Source organism: Nanorana parkeri, unplaced genomic scaffold (genome assembly GCF_000935625.1).
Source record: "Nanorana parkeri isolate BGI_ZX_2015 unplaced genomic scaffold, ASM93562v1 scaffold856, whole genome shotgun sequence".
In the NCBI taxonomy this organism is placed as follows: domain Eukaryota; kingdom Metazoa; phylum Chordata; class Amphibia; order Anura; family Dicroglossidae; genus Nanorana; species Nanorana parkeri.
The window spans coordinates 712,915-734,178 of record NW_017307124.1 but is presented as its reverse complement, the minus strand read 5'-3'; the positions used below and the strand labels follow the sequence as shown (position 1 = coordinate 734,178).

General features: G+C 43.9%; 1 protein-coding gene across 3 annotated transcripts in view; it reads left to right on the top strand.

The window, feature by feature from the left end:
* USP25 (ubiquitin specific peptidase 25) overlaps positions 1 to 21,264 on the top strand; it is a 104,897-nt gene that overhangs the window by 11,614 nt on the left and 72,019 nt on the right. For all 3 annotated transcript variants that reach the window (XM_018565524.1, XM_018565526.1, XM_018565525.1), the window contains exons 2-3: positions 13,983 to 14,060; positions 19,910 to 20,054. In XM_018565524.1, the coding sequence (XP_018421026.1) occupies positions 13,983 to 14,060; positions 19,910 to 20,054 (223 nt within the window). The remainder of the gene's footprint in view (positions 1 to 13,982; positions 14,061 to 19,909; positions 20,055 to 21,264) is intronic.

Genomic DNA, 21,264 nt, shown 5'->3' with positions numbered 1-21,264 from the left:
TTAGGCCCTATACTGGTGTGCTGTGATGCTGTAAGACTTTCCAGGCTAAATTTAGCACATATGAAACTGCTTTTTAATAGTGTGGTTTCTGTGTCCTTATATATCCGGATATAACATGTGTAGTCTGTATGCCCATGCGTACGATGTGCTTGACCCATCAGTGGGAGATCAAGCTGTTTCCTGTTGACTTCCAAATAGTTTTTGTTTTTTATTTGATGCATGAAAGTCATGTCTCCTCTTCTCATATGTAACAGGGGGCCTTATGGCTATAGGAAGCAGGCCCATTATTGCACTTTTCCATGAATCAAAACCACTCTCCGTAACTAATTACCGATTTAGGGAGAAAAAAAAGAGAAATTAAAGTTCAGTGAACTTTTTAAAAAGCAGGACAGGAATAGAAAGTAATGATGTCGACCTTTGTTGTAATGCAGGCATTCGGTGCCAATGTGTCAGGAGTTATTCGTGTGCCAGAATAACACAGTGATGTGTCACAGGTTGTAGATGAGACACAGGGAATACTATTGTAACTATACACTGGTCATTGATGGGCTAACTGTGTATAGAAAAAGCATCAGCTAAGATTTGGATTGGTGATTTTCTTTTTTTCATGGGTACAGAAAGCATACTTCTCATTAAAAGTTACTTTGCAATATTAACCCCTTCATGACTGAGGCCCTTTTTTCAATTTTTGCACCCATGTTATATTCCACATTTTAGGCCTGAAAATGACGTAAAACCCCCCAACATTATATATTTTCTGAATGTGGGGGGGGCGGCCCCTTCTTCGGGACGCAGAAGCGATCTGGCGACAGGTAAGTCGCCAGGATCGCTTCTGTTGTAAAGCCGAGAGTCGGCTCTACAAGTTTAAACAGAGTCCCGGCGGCAAAAGTCGCCGGGAGTCTGTTTAAACAGCCCCGATGCTGGCGACGTACACTGTACGTCGTCAGTCACGAAGGGGTTAAAACTAGAATACAGCACAAGTAATTAGGAGGAAGTTAAGAAAAACTTGCCTGTTTCGTCAAACATTTATTTTTTAGAAGGTTAGCTCTACCTTCTAACCCGCAGATGTAGCAGTGCCGTCCGTCCGTTTTTTTACTATGGGCGGACGGCAAGAGGTTAACTTGCCCCATGTCTTGGCATAACATACATCTCCATTACCAATGCAGAGAAATGTTTTGTTAAAGCGGCCCTGTCCGGCCTAAAGTGGAATTTCACCCTAGAATTATTCAATGAACATGAAGCAGAAATGTAACTCGTGTACTTTGATAAATGCATAGCACAGGGGTGGACAAAATGATATGGAATTCGGGAGCCAGTCTGCCCAATCTAGGAGCCAGCAACATTGACAACAACTAGATGACAGCTCAAATGTTAGGTACCAGCTCTAATTTTTAAGGAGCATTGGCCACCTGGGATTTGGGGGGAAAACATCTGGTCCCAGCAAGAGAAGTAGTATTCTACTCACCTCTCTGACAAGCCTGTGTCTTCTACCTTTTATGCCTTTCCTTGAACAGCAGGTTCCATTTAGTCTTTTCATCGTTCTAAACTTCTTGAAGAATTGAATGCCTGTGCCTCTTCCACATGCTGTGGTTCCATTCGTTGACCCTTTATGTTACTACAGGACACAGCAGTTATGTAGGGTTTGGAGGATGGAACCATTGGGCACGGTGGGGGTTTCAGGCTTTCAACACTCCTGTAAGAGACTACGGTAGCATAGGCTGCGATGCTGGAATGGAACAAAGGTGGTCAGTGGTGAGCACAGGGCCACTTCTTTTGAAGGACCTTCCGATAAGTTTTTTTTTTTTTTTTTTTAGCTTAATTGGGTGGCTTGAAGGATCTAGATCAGACTACTGGAGCTGAGTGACCAATTTATATATTTTCAAAGACTGGTGCAGCTCTGCACAATGCTGCTTACAGCCTGATCTCCATACCAGAGACTTTCTTTCACAAAGAATTTATTGAATTTTTTGTTTTTTATGCAAAATACAAGGATGACCATATCAAATCTTCTGAGCCATGTGGCAAGTAAAAATACAAAAAGCAAATATCGTGCTGCGTAGAGCACAACAAAGCATTGTGCTTAACCAACATTTGTGGTACAAAGGAATCATGAGGAACATCGTGTTAAGGACATTACTATGCAGGCCTATTGGGTAGGGATAATGAAGCAAAAAGGAGGATCACACTAAAAGAACAATCATAAGGTACGGAGAGGGAGACCAGAGACTTTCTACCACACGTGCCCAAGGCCCAGTTTTCGGTTGAAGCAAGTTAACTTCTCTATGTTTTGTAGGAAGTATCCAGAACATCAAAGACCTGCACAAATATCAATTGACAGTAGCTTGTTTCCCTAGTGGCAGCTGTTCCCAGAGCCCTGTTTCTGAAAAGCCAAATACACAGGGTAGTCACCATCCTACCCTGTGTATTTCTAGTTAGGTGTAATTAGATGACTTGCTGTTCCTCAGTTTGTCAGCAATGGGCACAAGTTATCTGTATACATTGGTGTAATTGATGTCCCAGCCTGATATTTCCCAATATGAAATGCACAAGACTTCACACGGGTTTGGTGACTGGTTTCAGCTCAAGTTTGCATCAAGAGTTCATGTTCCTAAAGCTGTTGACAAAGGATGTTTTCTAGGTGTGTCTTGATCAAGAGACTAGTTTAGTGTGCCAAGTAGAAGCTGAAACCAACATTCCTGAGGGCTCCACCCTCATCTACTTTAACCACCTGAATCCAAAACATGGCACCAACTGTGTCTGCTCCCTTAAAGGAAACTGCAGGCAAATCACACAATTCATATAAATCCAACAAAATGGCTTTCTAATTTCTCTGCATTTGTATTACGGCAGGGCAGTACATTTCAGAGTTGGCTCTGCTGTATCTTGCGATCTGGGTGATTTTTAAAGCTGCCCGATTAGGTCTACATGGCGGTGTAGTGTGCCTATCAACTGTGGTTCTTTGGAACCACATGACTTCAAAACACTTTCTCAGGATGGAGAGGGCTTAGAGATCTGGGTTTTCTCATTCCCCTATTTCCATTGCACGCTATGAACACAGAAGCACTCAGCTCTGAGCACTATTGGATTTAGAGCTGTGTCTAAAGACCTGTCTACTCCTTAGAGCTGTCTACTCCTTAGAGCTGTCTACTCCTTAGAGCTGTAGGTCGTTGGGGGAGCCCTCCGCACACCTCACAGCAGTCCCGGCCAGACAAGAGAAGATGGTGCTCGCAGTGATATTGGTTCACGGATGGCGCCGTGCAGACAGAGGAAGGGACCCTGTGCGGAACGAAACGTCGGTTCTTTTTGAATTCTATTACGCTTCTGTCCATTAAAAGGACATATTCTGCTTTCATTATTGAGTGCTGGTGATTCCCTGCTTGTACTCCTTAAAGCTGTCTACTCTTTACAGCTGGAGTGATAACAAAAACATTTAAATTTAGTTAAAAATAAAATGCTAAAATATGATGGAAAAAAAATTGAAAGACAATTACAACACACGTGCACCCAGAATGCATATGTGTACATAAACGTTGATTGCGTACTGCATATTAGGTATCCTTGCACACTAAAGGGAGAATAATAATTTGAGGGCCAGTTGGTTATCTGCTGCAAAGGTTTTTGAGGGCCGGTTCAAACTATATGTACGGGCTGCGCTGGCTGTTTATTCCAAGACAAATTGCCTTGTCATGGATGGCCTTGGTTCACACTACTGTGTTCTGATATTACAACTTGCAGTACTTTTTTAAAGCGCACCACAGTGATACGTGGTACAACCGAATCGTATTGCGGTAAGCCCATAGAACTGAATGAAATGTCACAAGGCATCTTCTAAATGGCTGCTATGCTGAGCAAGCTCCCTGCTGTGTTTTAACAGCACAGAGGAAGTCTCTCAGCAAAACAGCTCTATCAGGACCTGGAAGAAGCTGTAATACACTTTAGTAGCCACAGCTACTATAGTGTATTACAGAATCCCTGTGGGCCTGCCAGGGATCATTTATTCATACTTGCATTGTACCAAGCTGGACAAGTGTAAAAATATACATATTTAAAGCCGAAGTTCAGGTTTGTGTTTTTTTTTCCCATTTATTATTAATCCTTGCAGTGGGGCTACCCCCACACTGCAGGGGTTAAGTGCTTGTTTGTGTCCAGGAGCTAAAATAACAAACCTATACTAATTTCTTCCCTTCCCTGCAGCATTAGAATGTTCCTCGGTGTCCTCACGTCTATACACTGTGCAGGCTTTCCCTCCTCTTCATCGGTCTAGGGTCCCGTAAATCATCACGATTTACGGGACCTTAGCCCGATGAACAGGAGGGAGAGAGACGTTGGAAGGAGCAGTCTGATTAAGCCGGCTTGGAGCTTTGGGTGTGTAACTTTTTTTTTTTTTTTTTTTAAACCTAGACACAAACGAGCACTTAACTAGTTCGGGGGTAGCCTCACTGCAAAGGTTAATTAACACATTTCCTGGAGTTCGTTAAAACTAGCATCTGCTGCAAGCTGAAATATTGATTTTTTTTTTTTTCTTAAACTAGAGATTTTTCTTGAATAAAATAACATCAAAAGAAGAAGTCTGAAACATAAAATTAGGGCGTATCTAGAAGAGCCCAAATGTGAACATAACAAAAATAGCAAATGGGGAGCTAGTCGGATACATAGAGCTTAAAGAGTCTAAGATGGGAATATGAGGCCATAAGGTCACCATGCAAATGTTCAGCCTCCGTGTTATAATATCGCAATAGGTTGCATGACCATCCCCAATAATTTGGGTCTTGAAAACCTCAAAAAAGAAAAAAGTATAAAAAGACAAACTCTTGGGAGGCATATGATATGTGTTCCCAACTGAAGGACATAGAGGAAGCTTTAAGGATAGAGATGAAGTGCAAAGGTAGAAAAAAACAAGGGAGAATACAATAAAAAAACTAAATGGTTGGGAATATGAGATCCAGGGCTGCCAAATTTGTAGAAATTTAGTGTTGGTATCATTCAAAATGATGTCTGACAGTGTGGTCTGACCTTTTAATTATATGGAATTGTGAAAATCTTGAATCCGCAGTCTATTTATACTTTAATCTAAGCTTTAATGAGCTAAGGTTTCCATTGAAGCCACTTGGATGGTTAACAGTCGTTCCATCGTCAAATAAGTGCCATTTTCTAAATCGTTAACTTGTATTTTCTTCTCCCTGATAGAGTTGTATTTTCCTCCGCGTGAGAGATTTGTTATTCTGTCCGCGTGCTAGAGTTGTATTTTCCTCCGCGTGCTAGAGTTGTATTTTCCTCCGCGTGCTAGAGTTGTATTTTCCTCCGCGTGCTGGAGTTGTATTTTCCTCCGCGTGCTAGAGTTGTAATTTCATCTTCGTGATAGTTGGTTTCCTGCACAATCGAGAATCTTCCTAGTCTAAGGCCCCATTCACACCTATGCGTATTGTAATATGCGCGTCTGTCACGCGTTTTTTTTACCGCGATTCACGGTAAAAAAAGTCGCGTGACCCCAAAGGCTACTTGGCAGTATCCAAATGGAAAACGCCCTACAAAACAGACCAATACGCAGCAAAAACGCTACGGGACCTTTTCATGCGTGGGCCGTTTTGTAGTGCGTTCGGGATGGGCGGAAATACGGACAGGTGGGAACGATACCATTGACTACAATGCTATTTATTTTTTTGACCGTTTCGTAGAGCGTTCATCGAGCGTAGGACGCGCTACAAAACGGTCAGGTGTGAATGGGGCCTTAAGCTCCCTGGGGATTTCTTGTGATATAGTAGCCAACAGCTGTTGGCATGGACCATTCCTTCAGATGGGCTGTTTATACACTGCTTTTCATACAGGCCAGGCCGTGTACTGATTGGGCACCACGTGCAGTATAAATAACCCGTCTAGCACAATTTGCGCTTTTTTCGAATTTGTTTAAAAAAAAAAAAAAAAATGTAAGGCTACACGTGAAAATGACTTTGGTCTTCAGAGGGAAGGTAAAATTGTTACTCATTACAACTATTGTCTAGTACCACTCTATACGGCCCTGTTATATTATAAGCCTTATGCAGTGGTACCATAAATGGCCCACATTGTGGCCAGATAAATTCTGCCTGTGGTGTTTATGGACGTGGTACCGTGACCCCGAATTAATTTCCACATTCAGAACCATTTGGTTGGTTTAGAATGAATTGAAGTGGCAAATGATATTTGGAATCCATTTGATTGGCACATGAAACGTCCCCTCATTTGCCACCCACCTCTTTTATAGGATGCCCTTGTTCAAAAAGGCAAAAATCAGTATGTAGAGGTGCAGTGACCTATCCCAACCAATCAGAAGTCATCTTTCACTGCTCTTGGTCACTTGAAGTTTAGTTCTATTGCTCTAAGTTTGCACTGTTTTCCTGAGTAAGCCAATTCAATTATTTGAGGTTAGCCGTGCATCGCATTGTGCAGATAGTCTAACCGTCCAGTGAACTGGCTCATTCTTCAGCTGTTTACATGACATGTTTTGGGGTTTGCAGGCTGTGTGATTGCTCATCTGATCAAGACTTGTTTACAGCGTTCGGATAATACCTGAGCGAGCATGTTTGTCATCCGTTTCAACAAAGTGTTGTTATCAGCTGATGAAAAAAAATGAGTCATGGGATGTGGTTAACTGTTGGTTATGGTCTGATGGATGAGTGTATTGGACACAGAGGTGTTTGGAAGCTTAAAGCAGAGCTCTGTTGGAAAAGCAACATTATTACCCCCTGCAGTGGGGCTAACCCGGCACTGCAAGGGTTCAGTTCTTCTTTTTTTTGCCCAGGGTCAAAATAAAAAAAAGTTCTACTCATCTGATCCTCGGAGCATGCTTACTTTTAGACAGGTCCCTGAAGCTTCTCTCCCCCTCCACTGCAGCAAGGTCAAGTAAATCATCACGTTCTGTACATTGTATATAGGACGTGAGGAAGCCGAGGGATATACCATCGCTGCAGTAGAGGAGGAGACAGGCTGGAGGCAGCGCTGTCAAAGCTGGCCAGCTCGGAGAGTCGGGTGAGTAACTTTTTTTTTTTTTAAATCTTAGACAAAAACAAGTACTTAACCCTTGCAGTGCGGAGGGTAGCCCCACTGTAAGGGTTAATACAAAATCTTCTTTAGTATGTTAGATGGCCTTTTTCTTTCCAGGAATGAGCAATTGTTTAAACCACTTTAGTGCTTCAGCCTCACCCCCTCACTCCAAGACTGATCCCTTGCATTTTTTTTTGCTTCAAATGTGTCGGTTCCGCAGCTTCCCCCTTTTAGTCGCCGTTCACCCTCGTGTGTCTGCATTTTCTTGTATTTTTTTTTTCATTGCATTTGTGTTGCTCATTTTTCATGCAATTTAATGTGTTTATATGCAGTTTGCATTTTTGCTTTGAGCAATGAAGGGAAAATAAAATATAGGTTGCTGGGGGTGGGAGCATGGAGACATGAGCTCCTATGGAAGTCTATGGGGCTAAAAACACACTATGTAGCACCTAAAGAAAGGCCTGCACCATCTTCAACATTAGGTGTGAATGGACCCCGTAGAAAAGAATGGAATTCCTTTTGTCAAGCATTGTCACATGACAGTTGAAGCACTTCAAATCACGCAGCTGTGAATGGGGACTGAGCTTCTGTAGTCCATCTTAACGTATACAGTGTTTTTTTCTCAGTGCAGATAGCCATTCAGGCAAGGCTCACTTGTTCAGAGTTGCCCCGTTGCCCTTCCTTAAAAGAGAACTATGGGGTAAGTGTTTTTCCCCATAGTTCTCTTAAGGGTCACGGGAGAACATATATACTAACCTCCTCCCGTGACCCAAAGCTCAGTATATCGCGAGCTACAGCTTGTGGTATACTGAGACTGCCGCAGCCGGGACAGATCCCGGCGTTACTGTCGAGATCCACCCAGCTGTGTGAGTGACAGCGGTCTCTGCCTATCTAGAGGCAGAGCCAGCTGTACCTGCCCCCTCCCCCGTCCGTTCCTCTAGTCAGTGTTGGAGGATCGGAGCGGGGAGGGGGGGGAGGAGGAATCCCTGCAGGGAGCCATGACTGACGGTCACGGCTCTCTGCAGGGAGATGATCGAGAAGTGAGTGAGCGACGGTATGTGTTCGCTCACTTCCCGATCTATTGAGCCGACCTGTGACAGTTTAATTGTCGCATGTTGGCTCGAACTATGAGAATGAGTGATTTTCACTCACCTCATAGTTCTCCTTTTTAAATACTGCATAAAAGTGCAAAAAAACAACCTGTGCGTGTGGTTCATTTTAGCATTGTCCTGCTGAGATATGCAAAGCCTTCCCTGAAAAAGACGTCATCTGGATGGGAGCATATGCTGCTCCAAAACCTTGAATGTATCTTTCAGCGTTGAGGATGCCTTTCCAGAGGCAATAATGCACCCCCATACCATCAGAATGCAGGCTTTTGAACCGACCGCTGATGAGCTGGAAGGTCCCTCTCCTCTTTAGTCCTGAGGATGTGGCTCCCATAGTTGCCAAAAAGAATGTCAAATTTCAATCATGGGCATCCGATATTGTGTGTCGACCTTGCCCCTTGTGCACAAGGGGCAATTTTTGTGATTTTTTTTTTTTTCCAGATTCTAAGAATCTTTTGATGATATTATGTACTGTAGATGATATATTTAAAGTCAAAGTAAAATATTTACATTGAGGAACATTATTCTGAAATTGTGCGACAAAAAAACTACTGCAGACGCCTCTGCTAGGTACTTGTAGGCCGCGATACATTACATTTTTTGTTCTTGGGTTTAGATGAACTTTATTTTCTGCAGTTGCGAGGAGCTTGGCTTCTGGAAATGACTACTTGTAAAGCAAAATACTTTAAAGCTCAGTGTAGCTGTCCACTTGATGAACAGAAGCAGCAGACAGCTGAAAGTGCTCCAGAGATGTAAGTGGAAGCTCTACATAGTGATGAGCCTCATCTGTCAGATTTAATGTGGGGTGTCGCTACCGCGCCACACGATCATCACACACTTCAGTTCAACTAGAGCCGCTCTTATAGCCATGTCACGTGTAATGCATTTCCCTGTTATCTAAAGCCATAATTCTGCAACAGCAGGATGGAAATAGGGAAAAAGTAACAAAAAAGCAGATAAACCAGCACTGTTAAGAAAGCAGACATACCGTGTTTCCCCGAAAATAAGACACTGTCTTATATTTTTTTTGGCTCAAAAAAACACATTAGGTCTTATTTTCGGGGGTAGGTTTTATTTTATTTTTTTATGTACAACAGTCTACATGTATTCATGTACAGATGTTCCTCACTTACCGACTTACCTGTTTTGCGACCACTCGCACTTACGACGGACCGCCGATCGACCTCCGACCTTCCGCGTCAGCGTCAGTGCGACGGGTCGCCGGCGGAAGTGACATCCCCCGATCTTCACTGCAGGTCTCGGTAAGTATTTCCATTGCCGGATGTACAGTACACTGTTCGGTACTGTACATCGGCAACGCTATACAGTACTGTACTAATGCAGTATAGTACTGTATAGAGTTCCTCACTTAACGACCAATCCGTTTAACGACCTGGTCGTAGGAACGGAACTCGGTCGTTAAGTGAGGAATACCTGTACAAAAATATGGTGATCAGGGGTGCCGTACCTTTCCAAGAGCAATTTGCTAACCAATCGCTGGCCAGAATGAGCGAAGCGCGCTTTCACTATAGATTCCTCACAGGCGGAGTGCATTTGGTATCACTCTGCCAGTGACAGGAGTCGGCGCTATAGAGGAAGCATCGGCTTATGCGGCTCTGCTCCCTCCAGTGGCGCCTCGCTGGCTTTGTTGGCACAGCTGATTCTCTCCTGCGGCTCTTCAAGTTCCCCCTTATGCCACCGCCGGCCCTGGGAAGGGTCACAACTAGGTCTTATTTTCAGAGTAGGTCTTATATTTTAGCAATTCCCAAAAATAGTACTAGATCTTATTTTTGGGGTAGGTCTTATTTTCGGGGAAACAGGGTAGTTAAAGTGGTGCTCTCAGGTTTTTTTTTTTTTAAGTTATTCTCCTACAAGCAAGCAGTATAGCATGACCAAAGCTGCAGTGTGCCCATACATTTTAAATATCTACCCGACTGTGCCGCTCATTCCCAGCTTTCCCAAATGTAAGTGTGGGAGATGTGTGCTGGCTCATGCGCACTTGAGGTTGCAGGTGGGGGAATGAGGAGTGGCTTGCAGTGTGAGACAATGTGATTCAATGAACGCATGCTGGGAGTGCGCACACAGGGGTGTCTCTGCGGGACACTGAAAGATGGAGGAGCCACCGAAGCATCGGGGAACGGCTCCAGCACTGGGGGGACAGCTCGAAACAACTGGAAGGAAGTAGTGTACACATCAAGAGGCAACACATAAGGCAGGGCTCAACAAATCCCCGATCACCATGGAGACTAGAAATTGATCTTCCTGGCGTCTGGGCTTTTTTCAGCCCGTTCACTGTCCCCTGTCGCCGCCACCACAGCAGCTCTGCTCCTGCTCCCCTCCCCACTGGGAGCCCACTGCATGCTGCGGTCTGGGTCCCCATCGATCCATGATGCTCTCCCCACATGTATCAGCAGAGGCAGCGGGGATCGGTGGGGACACAACCGCTGTGTCCCCTCTTTGGATCAACTGCTTATTCTCCCATCCAGTGGCTGGCATCAATAGCCAGCCTGCTATTTTAAATTGCAGTAGCCAAAAGCAGGCTGGCTATTACTGTCAGCCACTGCCTTCTGGTTTTACAGGCAGCTGTCATTCCCCGGCAAAAGCTATTGAAGTGGAAAGGTGACACTAGGGGTCTAATAGATCCCTAATGTCACCTTAAAGAGAGCCTGTCATCTTCAATGTGCAATCACATAGGGGGCTTGTGAGTCCACCTACCCATGTGGGTGCTCCTACATACAAAAATGATGATTGCGCTTGCGCATGTCCTGGCTCATAACTTTTTTTTTTTAGCTGGCTCCTACATTCAAAGCAAATTTGTCAGGCCTTGGCAGGTTTAAGAGTAAGTCCTTACAGCAGCTTTAGGGAAAAACAAAAAATTAGCTTTTAGTGTCACTTAACTCCCAATACATAGGCAAATATACTGTGTCAATAAATATATGTGCACTGTTAATTCTGTGCAGCCAGTTTTGTACTCCAGGGACCTCTGCCATATACCTTAGGCCTCGTTCACACCTTATGCAGTGCGTTCCGGCCCGATTCTGGATGGAACGCACTGGCTCACTTTTTTGCCGAGCTGGAGTGGGCCATTGAAGTGAATGGCACCGTAGCCACGCCCTCCGGCCGCAATGCGATCGCCCGCACGGGATCGCAAGTGCTGCAAGCACTATGTTGATTGGACCGTACTGCAGGCACAATGTGCCTTGCAATCCTGTGCGGGCGATCGCATTGAGGCCGGAGGACGTGGCTACGGTGCCACTCCAATGGCCTGCCACGCCCCCTCCAGCCCGGCAAAATGAGCCGGCCGCAATGCGAGGCAGTGCGTTCCATCCAGAATCGGGCCGGAATGCACTGTATATGGTGTGAACGAGGCCTCATTCAGGTCCCTGATGATCACTGTTCCATAAACACCCCAAGCCTGCTACCTGGACAATGAAGGAACCGCATCATACTGATGAGTTTCTTCCCTCTACTCAGTCTGCTTCTTCTATCAGCATGTTCTCTGTAAGCACTTCTGTGCTTTGTCTCCATCTCGGAGTGCGTTGGTTGAGCACGTTAGCTGCCGGAGCCTGTTTTTCTTTTTTTTTTCCCCGTCCCCTATTTTTTGCACTCATGCTAAAATGCACAATTAAGGCCTGAAAATGACTTTTATAACCCTCCAATTATTATACATTTTCTGAAAGCAGAGACCTGGCAGAATACAATGGTGGCAGTTGAAAAGTTTTTTAGATCACATTACTGTTTATTAAACGTGTTTTCAGTAAAATGACACTCCATGTTAGTGCACACAAACACAATATAATGCCCTATTTTTTGGTAAAATGTAAAAGCAGAGGTTGCATCGAGTAAATAGATACCAAATATATCAAGCCTCAAAATGTGTGCGTACGTGAAATGGTGAAAAACTACGGTACCCAAAACCATCCATACACAACACTTTAAAAGCATTTCTAGCTCATCATTTCCACCCATGGCTTGAAGCCAATCATGCCAACTGCACGTTCTTCTCCCTGCATGTAGAGGGGCTGCTAGCCCTAATAGGCAATCAGAGCACCCTTGGTGATGAGATGTGCAGGGGGAAGGGAGCATCTGCAGTCTGTTTGCTATAATACAGATTGCTTCCATACAGTACATAATAATATCATTGATTTCCTGTGTCTGTAGAACTACAACTGATCCTATGCCTCTGTGGACGTCCCAGCTCACTGTACCATGAATTTTCATGTCTAGAACTACACATCTTAGCATACCGTACCAGCAATTCCCTGGTAGATCACCAAGTCCTAGCACACTGCCGTGAATCGTCCTGTTTTTGTAGGACTACAAGACAATGGACACCACCCCCTGCATTCCACCTGTTTATGCAGAATTACAAGCAACCCAGCACACCATCCCCACATTTTGGCTCTGTGGAACTACCACACCTCGAACACCATTCCAGCAAGTCTCTGTTTTTGAAGAACTTCGAGCAGATACTCCTTCCAATCACACACCGTAAATCGCCGCCATGATCAAATTTTTACACTACTGCAGTTTTTGTTTTCGGACACTCGTTGCAGATTGACTTTGCATTGTGAGCGGAGGAGTACAACACAATCATTGTCTAGCACTGCTAAGGAGGAAGCACAACATATATGGGTTACAAATAACTTTAATTTGCAATGTAAAAATATATTTGTTTTAAAGTGTGTTTCTACCTTCGCAGTCAAATTTGGTGTAACACCCAGTTTCTATTTGTTACATGTACCCATTCACAAAGCATAACGAAAATAAAAAGAAATAAAAATTTCATCTTGCCCTCTTGTGAAAACTCAAAAAAAAAGCCTTATTCAGCTTTCCTCTTCTGCGTAATGTTAAGGAGGGTTCTGGGAGTCAGGTTTACCATATTTAACACTGTGTACCCTGTGTACCCTTTACTGGACTGTAGAAGCTATCTGGCGGCAGCTTAGCCACCAGAATCGCTTCTAATGTAAAGCTGACAACCGACTTTACAATTGTTAACCGAGTCCTGGTGTCCCATTGTTTAAACAGGCCCGCTGCCTATGTCGTACTATGTACGTCATTGGATGCAAAGGGGCTATAAACTAGTTTGTCACTAAAGTGTCCATATTGAAAACATTGCACGTTACAAGCTGCCTCTAGAGTTCTGTGTATAAACTTGCTCCATAGCCATTCTCTGATTGGCCAAGGTGGAGAAGAGGGGCAGATGACATCTCAATCTCCACCTCATCCAATCAGAAAATGATTTGTATCCATTGAAAAAAGGACAAAGCATCCTCTGCATGGTGACTGCGCCCACCAATTGACTCCCTGTACTCCGTGTACAGAAGGGAAGCTTTAAAGGAGTTGTAAAGTCCCAGCATATCCTCTCCTATTACAACATCAGCATTGTTATAGGGATATATACTGGACTTGTTTGTGATAATACAATCAACGCTTACTTGAAAAAAATCCCTTTTATGTAGTAAGTGCCGCCTTCTGTCTGCCCATCACTTCCAACAACTTCCTGGATTCCCAGTGTGCTTTGTGTCTCTTTCCCTGCTGCTTGATGTGATGCAATCTCAAGACTACACATCCCATCATGCATTGCTGCCAGCAAGCAATGATAATGTTACATTCTTCAGACCTTGACTTGACCCATAGATACCCTTTAAATGATTTTTAGGTATGCTGTGTGAATGGGAACACATAGCAAACTGGGAGTGTCTCAAAATTGGCTGTAAAGATTGAAATACACTTTAAGCCTATTACATTAACATACATCTAAAAAAAAGGAATGGATTCCTGTCAATCGGATGCTGCTGGTGCTTTGTACAATGAAAACCCCTGCTGACAGTGGCCTCCGTTTTTGTTTTTCAGCACCAGCAGACGTTCATAAATCAGCTTCGGGAGATCACCGGCATTAATGACCTGCAGGTACTTCAACAAGCGTTAAAAGTAAGTTCTGTCACTTTTCCATTCATTTCTATTGCATAAGCAAACCGTTTTATTGCTTTGCTCAATTAGAATTCCAAGATGTTCTACTTCTTTTAAGGCAGAACTCTAGTTCTGTTTTTCCTAATAGATCAGCTTTGTAAAAAAAATAAGTAAACCAGTTGATGCTGGAATACTTGCCTCCTCTTTGGTGCTGCCCCCCCACAGACTCGCTGCTCCGAGGTTCAGTCCAGGTCTATTTTCTTTGAGCTCAGGTTATCATGGAAAGACCCTCTGGGGGTGTCTCACTACTTCCGCTTGGGCTCATAGTACAGTGCTGCAGAGATCCGCACTGCCTTCAGATTGGACCTACTATTCGTACCAAACAGGTCCACTTTGGGTTTGTATAAGGGACTGTTTAAATTTTTCAAAAGTGCGAGAATGGTGTGAATTTCCAATGATGGCCAGAGAACGTAATGAATTTTATGAGGTTTGACCCTTTCCAGTGAGACAGCCATGTAATGGCCTCAGTAGAGGTGCAGGCCCAAGACGTCATGCACAGGAATTTAATGATGGCCAGAGAGAAAAGTTAGTTTATGATTCAGCTCTCTAGCATTACTTAATGAGTTTTATGAGGATTGCCCCTTTCAAAGGTTTCTAATATTATTTAGGCCCCTTTCACATGGGCTGATCAGGAGTGGATCTGTGCACAGATCGCCTTATTGGAGCGGTATGGATCGGACGTCACCGCTGTGACACCCGTGTCCGTGCAGTTCTTTTTCCTCCCTCTTGTGTTTTGGCACGATCAGGTCCAGCCATATGGAACTCTATTACTTTTGTTTTTTTGGACCCAGCCGGGGTCGGGGTAACTGGGTGTAAACTGATGCCCCTTTGTTTAGTTGCGACTGCCCATAGACTAGCATTGGTCATGCGATCGGGTCCGCCTTAAAAACTGACAGGCGGACCCGATCGGAACGCACATGTGAATTAGAATTATTATTAGGTTTTGTTTTTTTTTTAAAGGGAGCACTCAAGGCATTTTCCGAAAGGGTTCGGTTAAGTACACACTTTAGCATTCGTTGAACTTTGTTGTCATCACCCACAGTTACTGGCTACTTTTTTCACTGTCTTTGTAAGAGCTCTGAAATCAACATGAGGGAGGAGGTCTGGAACCTTCCTAGGACTTGGCTGCAGTGTGGTTTGCTGGAGACATGCTAAACAATGGTGGGTGTGGAGGAACTCTGATATCGGAACTTCTGTATGTCTCTGAAGGCTTCATTCAGATAAATTATAAACAACATGTCTTCCAAGCAATACTTTCATTAGAATACATGGGGCTAAATCAGGGGAATGTTGTGTTTATGAATGACAATTTACTTTCTTAACCCCTTAGTGACACAGCTTCAGAAACCTTTTTCATTCCTGGGGACCGGAGAGATTTTGCCATTTTTTTCTATTAACCATAATTTTCATCTTCCTCATTCATTGCACCTACAAATATTACATAACGTTTTTTTTAAAGTACAAATGGGCTTTAATTTGATTTGATATATATATATATATATATATATGTATATGTATGTAGTTCCGATTTATTGGGTATATTTTATGTCTGGGATTCCAGTTTATTTTGGGAGTTAAAGGTCACAAAATACAAGGAGTGAAATACAATTTTAGTTTGGAACAATTGTAGAATGTAGTATGTTTGTTGCCTATCTTTAAAAGCCTCCTCAGCACTATATTTTCTTTGTTTTTTAAATTAAATTTATTTTTTAAAACTTTTGTGGCTATTTCAAACTTTTTTTTCTTTTTTTTTTCATTTTTAAAAAATGTTAACTTTATTTTTATTTTTTTCAAATGTATTATTTTTTATAATCTAGGGTGCACTGAGGAGTTATTTTTGTTTAATTTACAGGGTCTTTCATACTTCGTATATCTGAGGAGAATACACTATTCTCCTCAGAGGTACTTTGTTTCACTTTTGTAACACGCAGCCGGCTTGCAGTTGCACTTTAGTGGTTCTCAACCTGTGTAACCTCAGGACCCACATTTGTCCTTGGTCATTAAGTCGCGACCCAAGTCACACTGTGTTGGAATGCATGGCATTGCGGTACCATACGTTCCTTTGTGGGCGATCGAACTGTGAGTGGGTGGTGCATTTGGGGTACCGTTCAAATGAATGGCAACGTAATGCACCAGAATGCGCAGTAGATGCAATTGCGTGGTGCAGTGCATTAATCGCATGGGACTGTTAACGCACTGCACTAGTGTGAACAGGCCCTCAAAAACACTGACAGACACACATAACCACAGACACAATCTCACACAATCACAGACCTTCTCCTACACACTCCAAAAAAATGATTATTTTTTTTCTTTTTTTAAAGATCCACCTCGTCTCCCTATCTTAAAAGAACTGGAGCGGATCCTCAGCCTGGGGTCCAGTGTGGGCTGCTGTGCTGTGACGGAACTCCATCCATATGTGCATTTCTGCTACAACTCCCTTGCATCACCTGTAGAGGTGTTCGGGAGCCAGAATGTGATGTCAAGTTCAGGCACCTCTACAAGACACATGAGGGAGCTGTAAGCCATGCATGTATGGATGGAGCTCCCTCATGACTATAGCCCCAGCCCACCTCAAGCTGACACTCGTTGCCGGGCAGCATATTTTAAATGCTGCTTGGTGCGAGAACTGACAGTGTTGCGCTAGGGGGAGGCTGAGTAACCTCTCACCTAGAAAAGTGCAGCGACCCACTGTAATACCTGTAACAGCAGTAATACTGCTGTTACAGGTATATGTGTGTTTTGGTTGTCATGGTCCTTTAGCACATGACATTGTTATATGAATATTGAGCTAAAACTCCCAGCTAATGCGTAACTGTAAATTAGTATAAAGAAATAGAGAGATTGGACATCCATAAAGCTTTGCTATGCAACCTTGTGCTGGAAGTTGCCATTAAAGACCAAAGAAGGCCTTTACAGTTCTCATTTCTAATAATATCCTAAACCATCCCTAGATTCTTGCTGCATAAAGATCCCCCACTCTATGCAGCTTTGTTCCTGATGAATCAATCCATTCTATATAAGAATTCTGTTTACTGAGCTGAAGGTTGGCTGTTTTGTCCTTACTACTCTAGAAAAAGGGGTTTTGCACAAATTGCGTTTCAAGCATTTTTGTTAATCTTTGGAAAGATTTCCTATTAAACATTTGTTCATATATGCGAGGCCCGCAAACGCACGTGTTTGGAATGAGCGCAAACAATAAGCAGTTCGGAAATCCCTTGGTTTGTCCTTGAAATGTTGGCAAGCACTGTGATTATAACATAACCTAAGATCAACAAGGCTGTTGAGTTGTAAGGGCTGCTTGTAGTGAACCCACGTGTCCTATTTCTTCGAGAACTATGAAGTGAGTGATTTTCACTCAGCCTCATAGTTCGAGCCGACCTGTGACAATTAAACTGTCACAGGTCGGCTCAATAGATCGGGAAGTGAGCGAACACATACCGTCGCTAGCTCACTTCTCGATCATGTCCCTGCAGAGAGCTGTGACTGTAACGGCTCCCTGCAGGGATTCCCCACTCCGAGCCTCCATCGCCGACTGGAGGAACGGACGGGGGAGGGGGCGGGTACAGCTGGCTCTGCCTCTAGATAGGAAGAGCCATGTGTCAGTCACGCAGCTGGTTGGATCTCGACAGTAATGTCGGGATCCGTCCCGGCTGCGGCGTCTCAGTATACCGCGAGCTGTAGCTCGCGTTATACTGAGCTTTGGGTCACAGGAGGAAGCTAGTTTGTGTCCTCCCGTGACCCTTAGGAGAACTATGGGGAGAAACACATACCCCATAGTTCTCCTTTTAAGCTTTTGTTTTTGTTTCCTGTGATTGGGGGTCAGTCCCCTCAATGGTTAAAGTTTTTGATAGATGCAGGTTGGTGGGGGTTATACTTGGCTAGATATGTCACTTGGACACTGGCAGCACGAGCTCTACACTGGAGTCCTGAGGTCCCTCTTTTTTTTCTCTCCAGATATGATCAGGTCATTTTACATTTATTTTACATTATGGAGAAAGGAGCAGGCGTCCGACTTCACCGGCAATGGCCGGAGGAGCAAAACTCCATGGAAATTCTTCCTCTGTCTTTGAAAGATCAAAAAAGTACGAGCATTATACACACCACGAGCATCCCCAAAGAAGTGAAATGTCATTCTTTCTGTGTTTTTAGGGACTGCACCGCTAGCACTTCTGCATTGGTTCAACAATTTTGACACCTCCCATTCTGATGATGTGGTTGGCCACTTCCACATATCTTGGAAAAAAATGTCTTTCTTTAACATGGTTGGATGAATTAAATTGGCCACAAACCTCTACACAGCTGAGATGTTTAACTGTATTTTACCCAGCCAAGGATTTGTAACTCTGTTCAGCCAGTGATGTGACACCACTGTTTCCTGGTTCAACTTTGCACTTTCCAGTGTCACCGCTCCATCTCCAGACTACGCCTGGGTCCATAGGTCGACAAAACTACATTTGTCGGATGAACAGGCTTTCTGAAAAACTCAGTGAGAAAAAACTTCTTTGGTTCAGTGTTTTGTGTGCAGCAGTGCATCCATGCAGTCACCAAAGATGGCAAACTGTTTGAAGCAGGCAGTGTGAGTGTTGCATGGGTAGGGAACATGTATCCACGCTAGAATTAAGTCATCATGGATTCCTCTAAATTGCGTTTTGATTTTCACGACTAGCTTAGGAAAACGCATGAACAACCTGTCTGCCTCTGGCGGTGTGCAAACGCCACAGATGGAGACATGGTTAATGTAAACAGAGCAGTGTTTACCCTTTCCTGAGTCTGTGATATCCCTACCAGTACAGCAAAGAAGGGGCAAAGATAAAAGTTTAGATTTTGTAGATTTGCTTTATATTCCTGGATTTCCTAAAAGTTTGTGTTTGTTTTTAACTCCTGTCAATTCCTTTTTTATTTTACGTTGTACGCTATATTAAGTGATGTCAAATCCTTCCAACAGGCGTATAGACAAAAACACAAATTTCTGATCATGTTTTTATTGCGTGTCCTTCTGCGTTGATGACAACCCTACCCCACATTTATTGTTTTGGTGTCACAGGAACAGAAAGTTTCCATATTCTATTCAAAACTACACATACACTTTAAGGGCCGGTGCACACCTAGGCGATTTACCACGCAAAACACAGATTCGCATTGAAGTTAATGGAGGCTGCTCACACCTTTTTTCGCCTGTCACTCGAAAAGGTGCAGGAGCTATTTTCGGGCAGTTGTCGCGCGGTTTGGGTCCCATAGACATCTCTGCATTGAAAAAAAAAAAACCCGCGCGACTTACGATGAACAGTCGCATGGCCGAAAAAACGTGCAACAACAGCTCGGCATCTAAATCGCCTAGGTGTGAACCTAGCCTTAACAGGAGGTCAAAAGGAGTACTTGAGTGCATTTCCATCACCTGCCGAGCACCTCTGAAAGTTCCATGTTGAAGAATGAACTGAGCCTAATGACTCTTTGCACACTCCCTCAACGGATGTGACATATGTGAGTGAAAGCCATTGGTGCATTTTGACTTGCATTGTTTTCCCTAGAGCCCCTTTGCAGCTCCCTGAGGTGCCCCTTCCTGACCCTTATTCATATCCATGGTGAACTAAGCAGTCATGCACACACAGCACAGACGAGCACTGCACTAGACATCTCATTTTAGATGTTTGAATTCGAATCTCCAATGACACTATAAATGGATTCATGAAACGATGGCATGAAGTACGTTTTTAAATAGGAATATGCGTTGGTGGCGCACAGTTTCCCTCACATCTCTGTTTTAAATTAATGTAATTAATGCTGTTTGTTTGCGTTTTTTTTTTCAGGACAGTAATGGAAATCTGGAGTCAGCGGTGACGTTTCTCACGGCAAATAATGCAAAGCTCCCTCAGCCAGATGAAGCCACGTACTATCAGACCGCGCTCCCCAATAATGACCGTTACATCAGTGTCGGCAGCCAGGCAGACACAAGTAAGTCATGTTCTAAAGAGAACAAGTCACATTTGGGCTTTCATAAGAATCTGGGCATTTTAAAGTTATTCTAATTCTGCAGGCTTACCTATGACAGAATTATTTCTATCCTCTTATAAAGCTTTACGTAACTTGTCTGATGGTGACTGTTGGAGCTAAGAGTCAGAAGTGTGAAGCCTCTAGAATTCCTGCCCTGCTAACTGCTTGTATCCATGCCACTAACATGCAATCTGCCAGCAATTATAATATCAAACACAGAACTCTGGGAATATTCCTTCTAATTACACGGCTCTGTTATGTACACTCGGGAATCAGATCATCCTTTCAATATAAGGTCAAGCAACACTTCCGGTGACCTCTCACCCCTAACTAACAGGGCCTTGTGACATCCTCAGAGAGAAGGAGCTTAGACCTTCTGCCTGGTTTATGGTCTGTGTGGAAGACAGACCCCTGTATTTGTCATTTTGACCATTGTCACCTAGAAATAGTAAGGGGAAATCAAAACCTTTAGGGTTCTTGCAAGAGGTGAGGGTAAATCATACACTAGAGATGGATACATGTTCCTGTGACAGTCATTTAATGTTGGGATTCAGATTTCTTCCTTTTCCTGTTAAAGAATAGGAAGTGAATGCAAAATCTCCCAAGCTGGATGCAAACAAGCAAAAAAACAAACAGGTTTTTTACTAGGGATGCACCGATAACGGTATTTTGGTGCAGAGTACTGATCATTTATCCAGTACTCGCCGATACCAATTCCCGAGTAACGGAAGTCCCATTCAGGAAGCCAGGTGACGTGTAATGGCTCGCCACCTGGCTCCCTGATTAGCCGGGCAGCGTGTAAAGACTCGCTACCCGGCTTCCCGATTAACAAGAAAGAACCGTCCTACCTTGGTATGTCCAGCCTGTCACGCGGCCTTCCTCCGGTACCCAGCCGAAGCCGTCTGGCCGGGACAATCAGGAAGCCGGGCGCCGTGTAATGACGCGACGTCCTGCTTTCTGATTGGCCTGGAGCCCGTCTCCATGCTCCCTCGTCATGAGATGACGAGGGAGCATGAAACCAGCTTCCCGGCCAATCAGAATGCCGTGGAGCGCGTCATTACAAGCTGCCCGGCTTCCTGATTGGCCGGGAAGTCGGCTCCATGCTCTGTCATCACAAGTGACCAGAGAGCATGGAGCTGCTTCCCGGCCAATCGGGAAGCCGGGCAGCGTG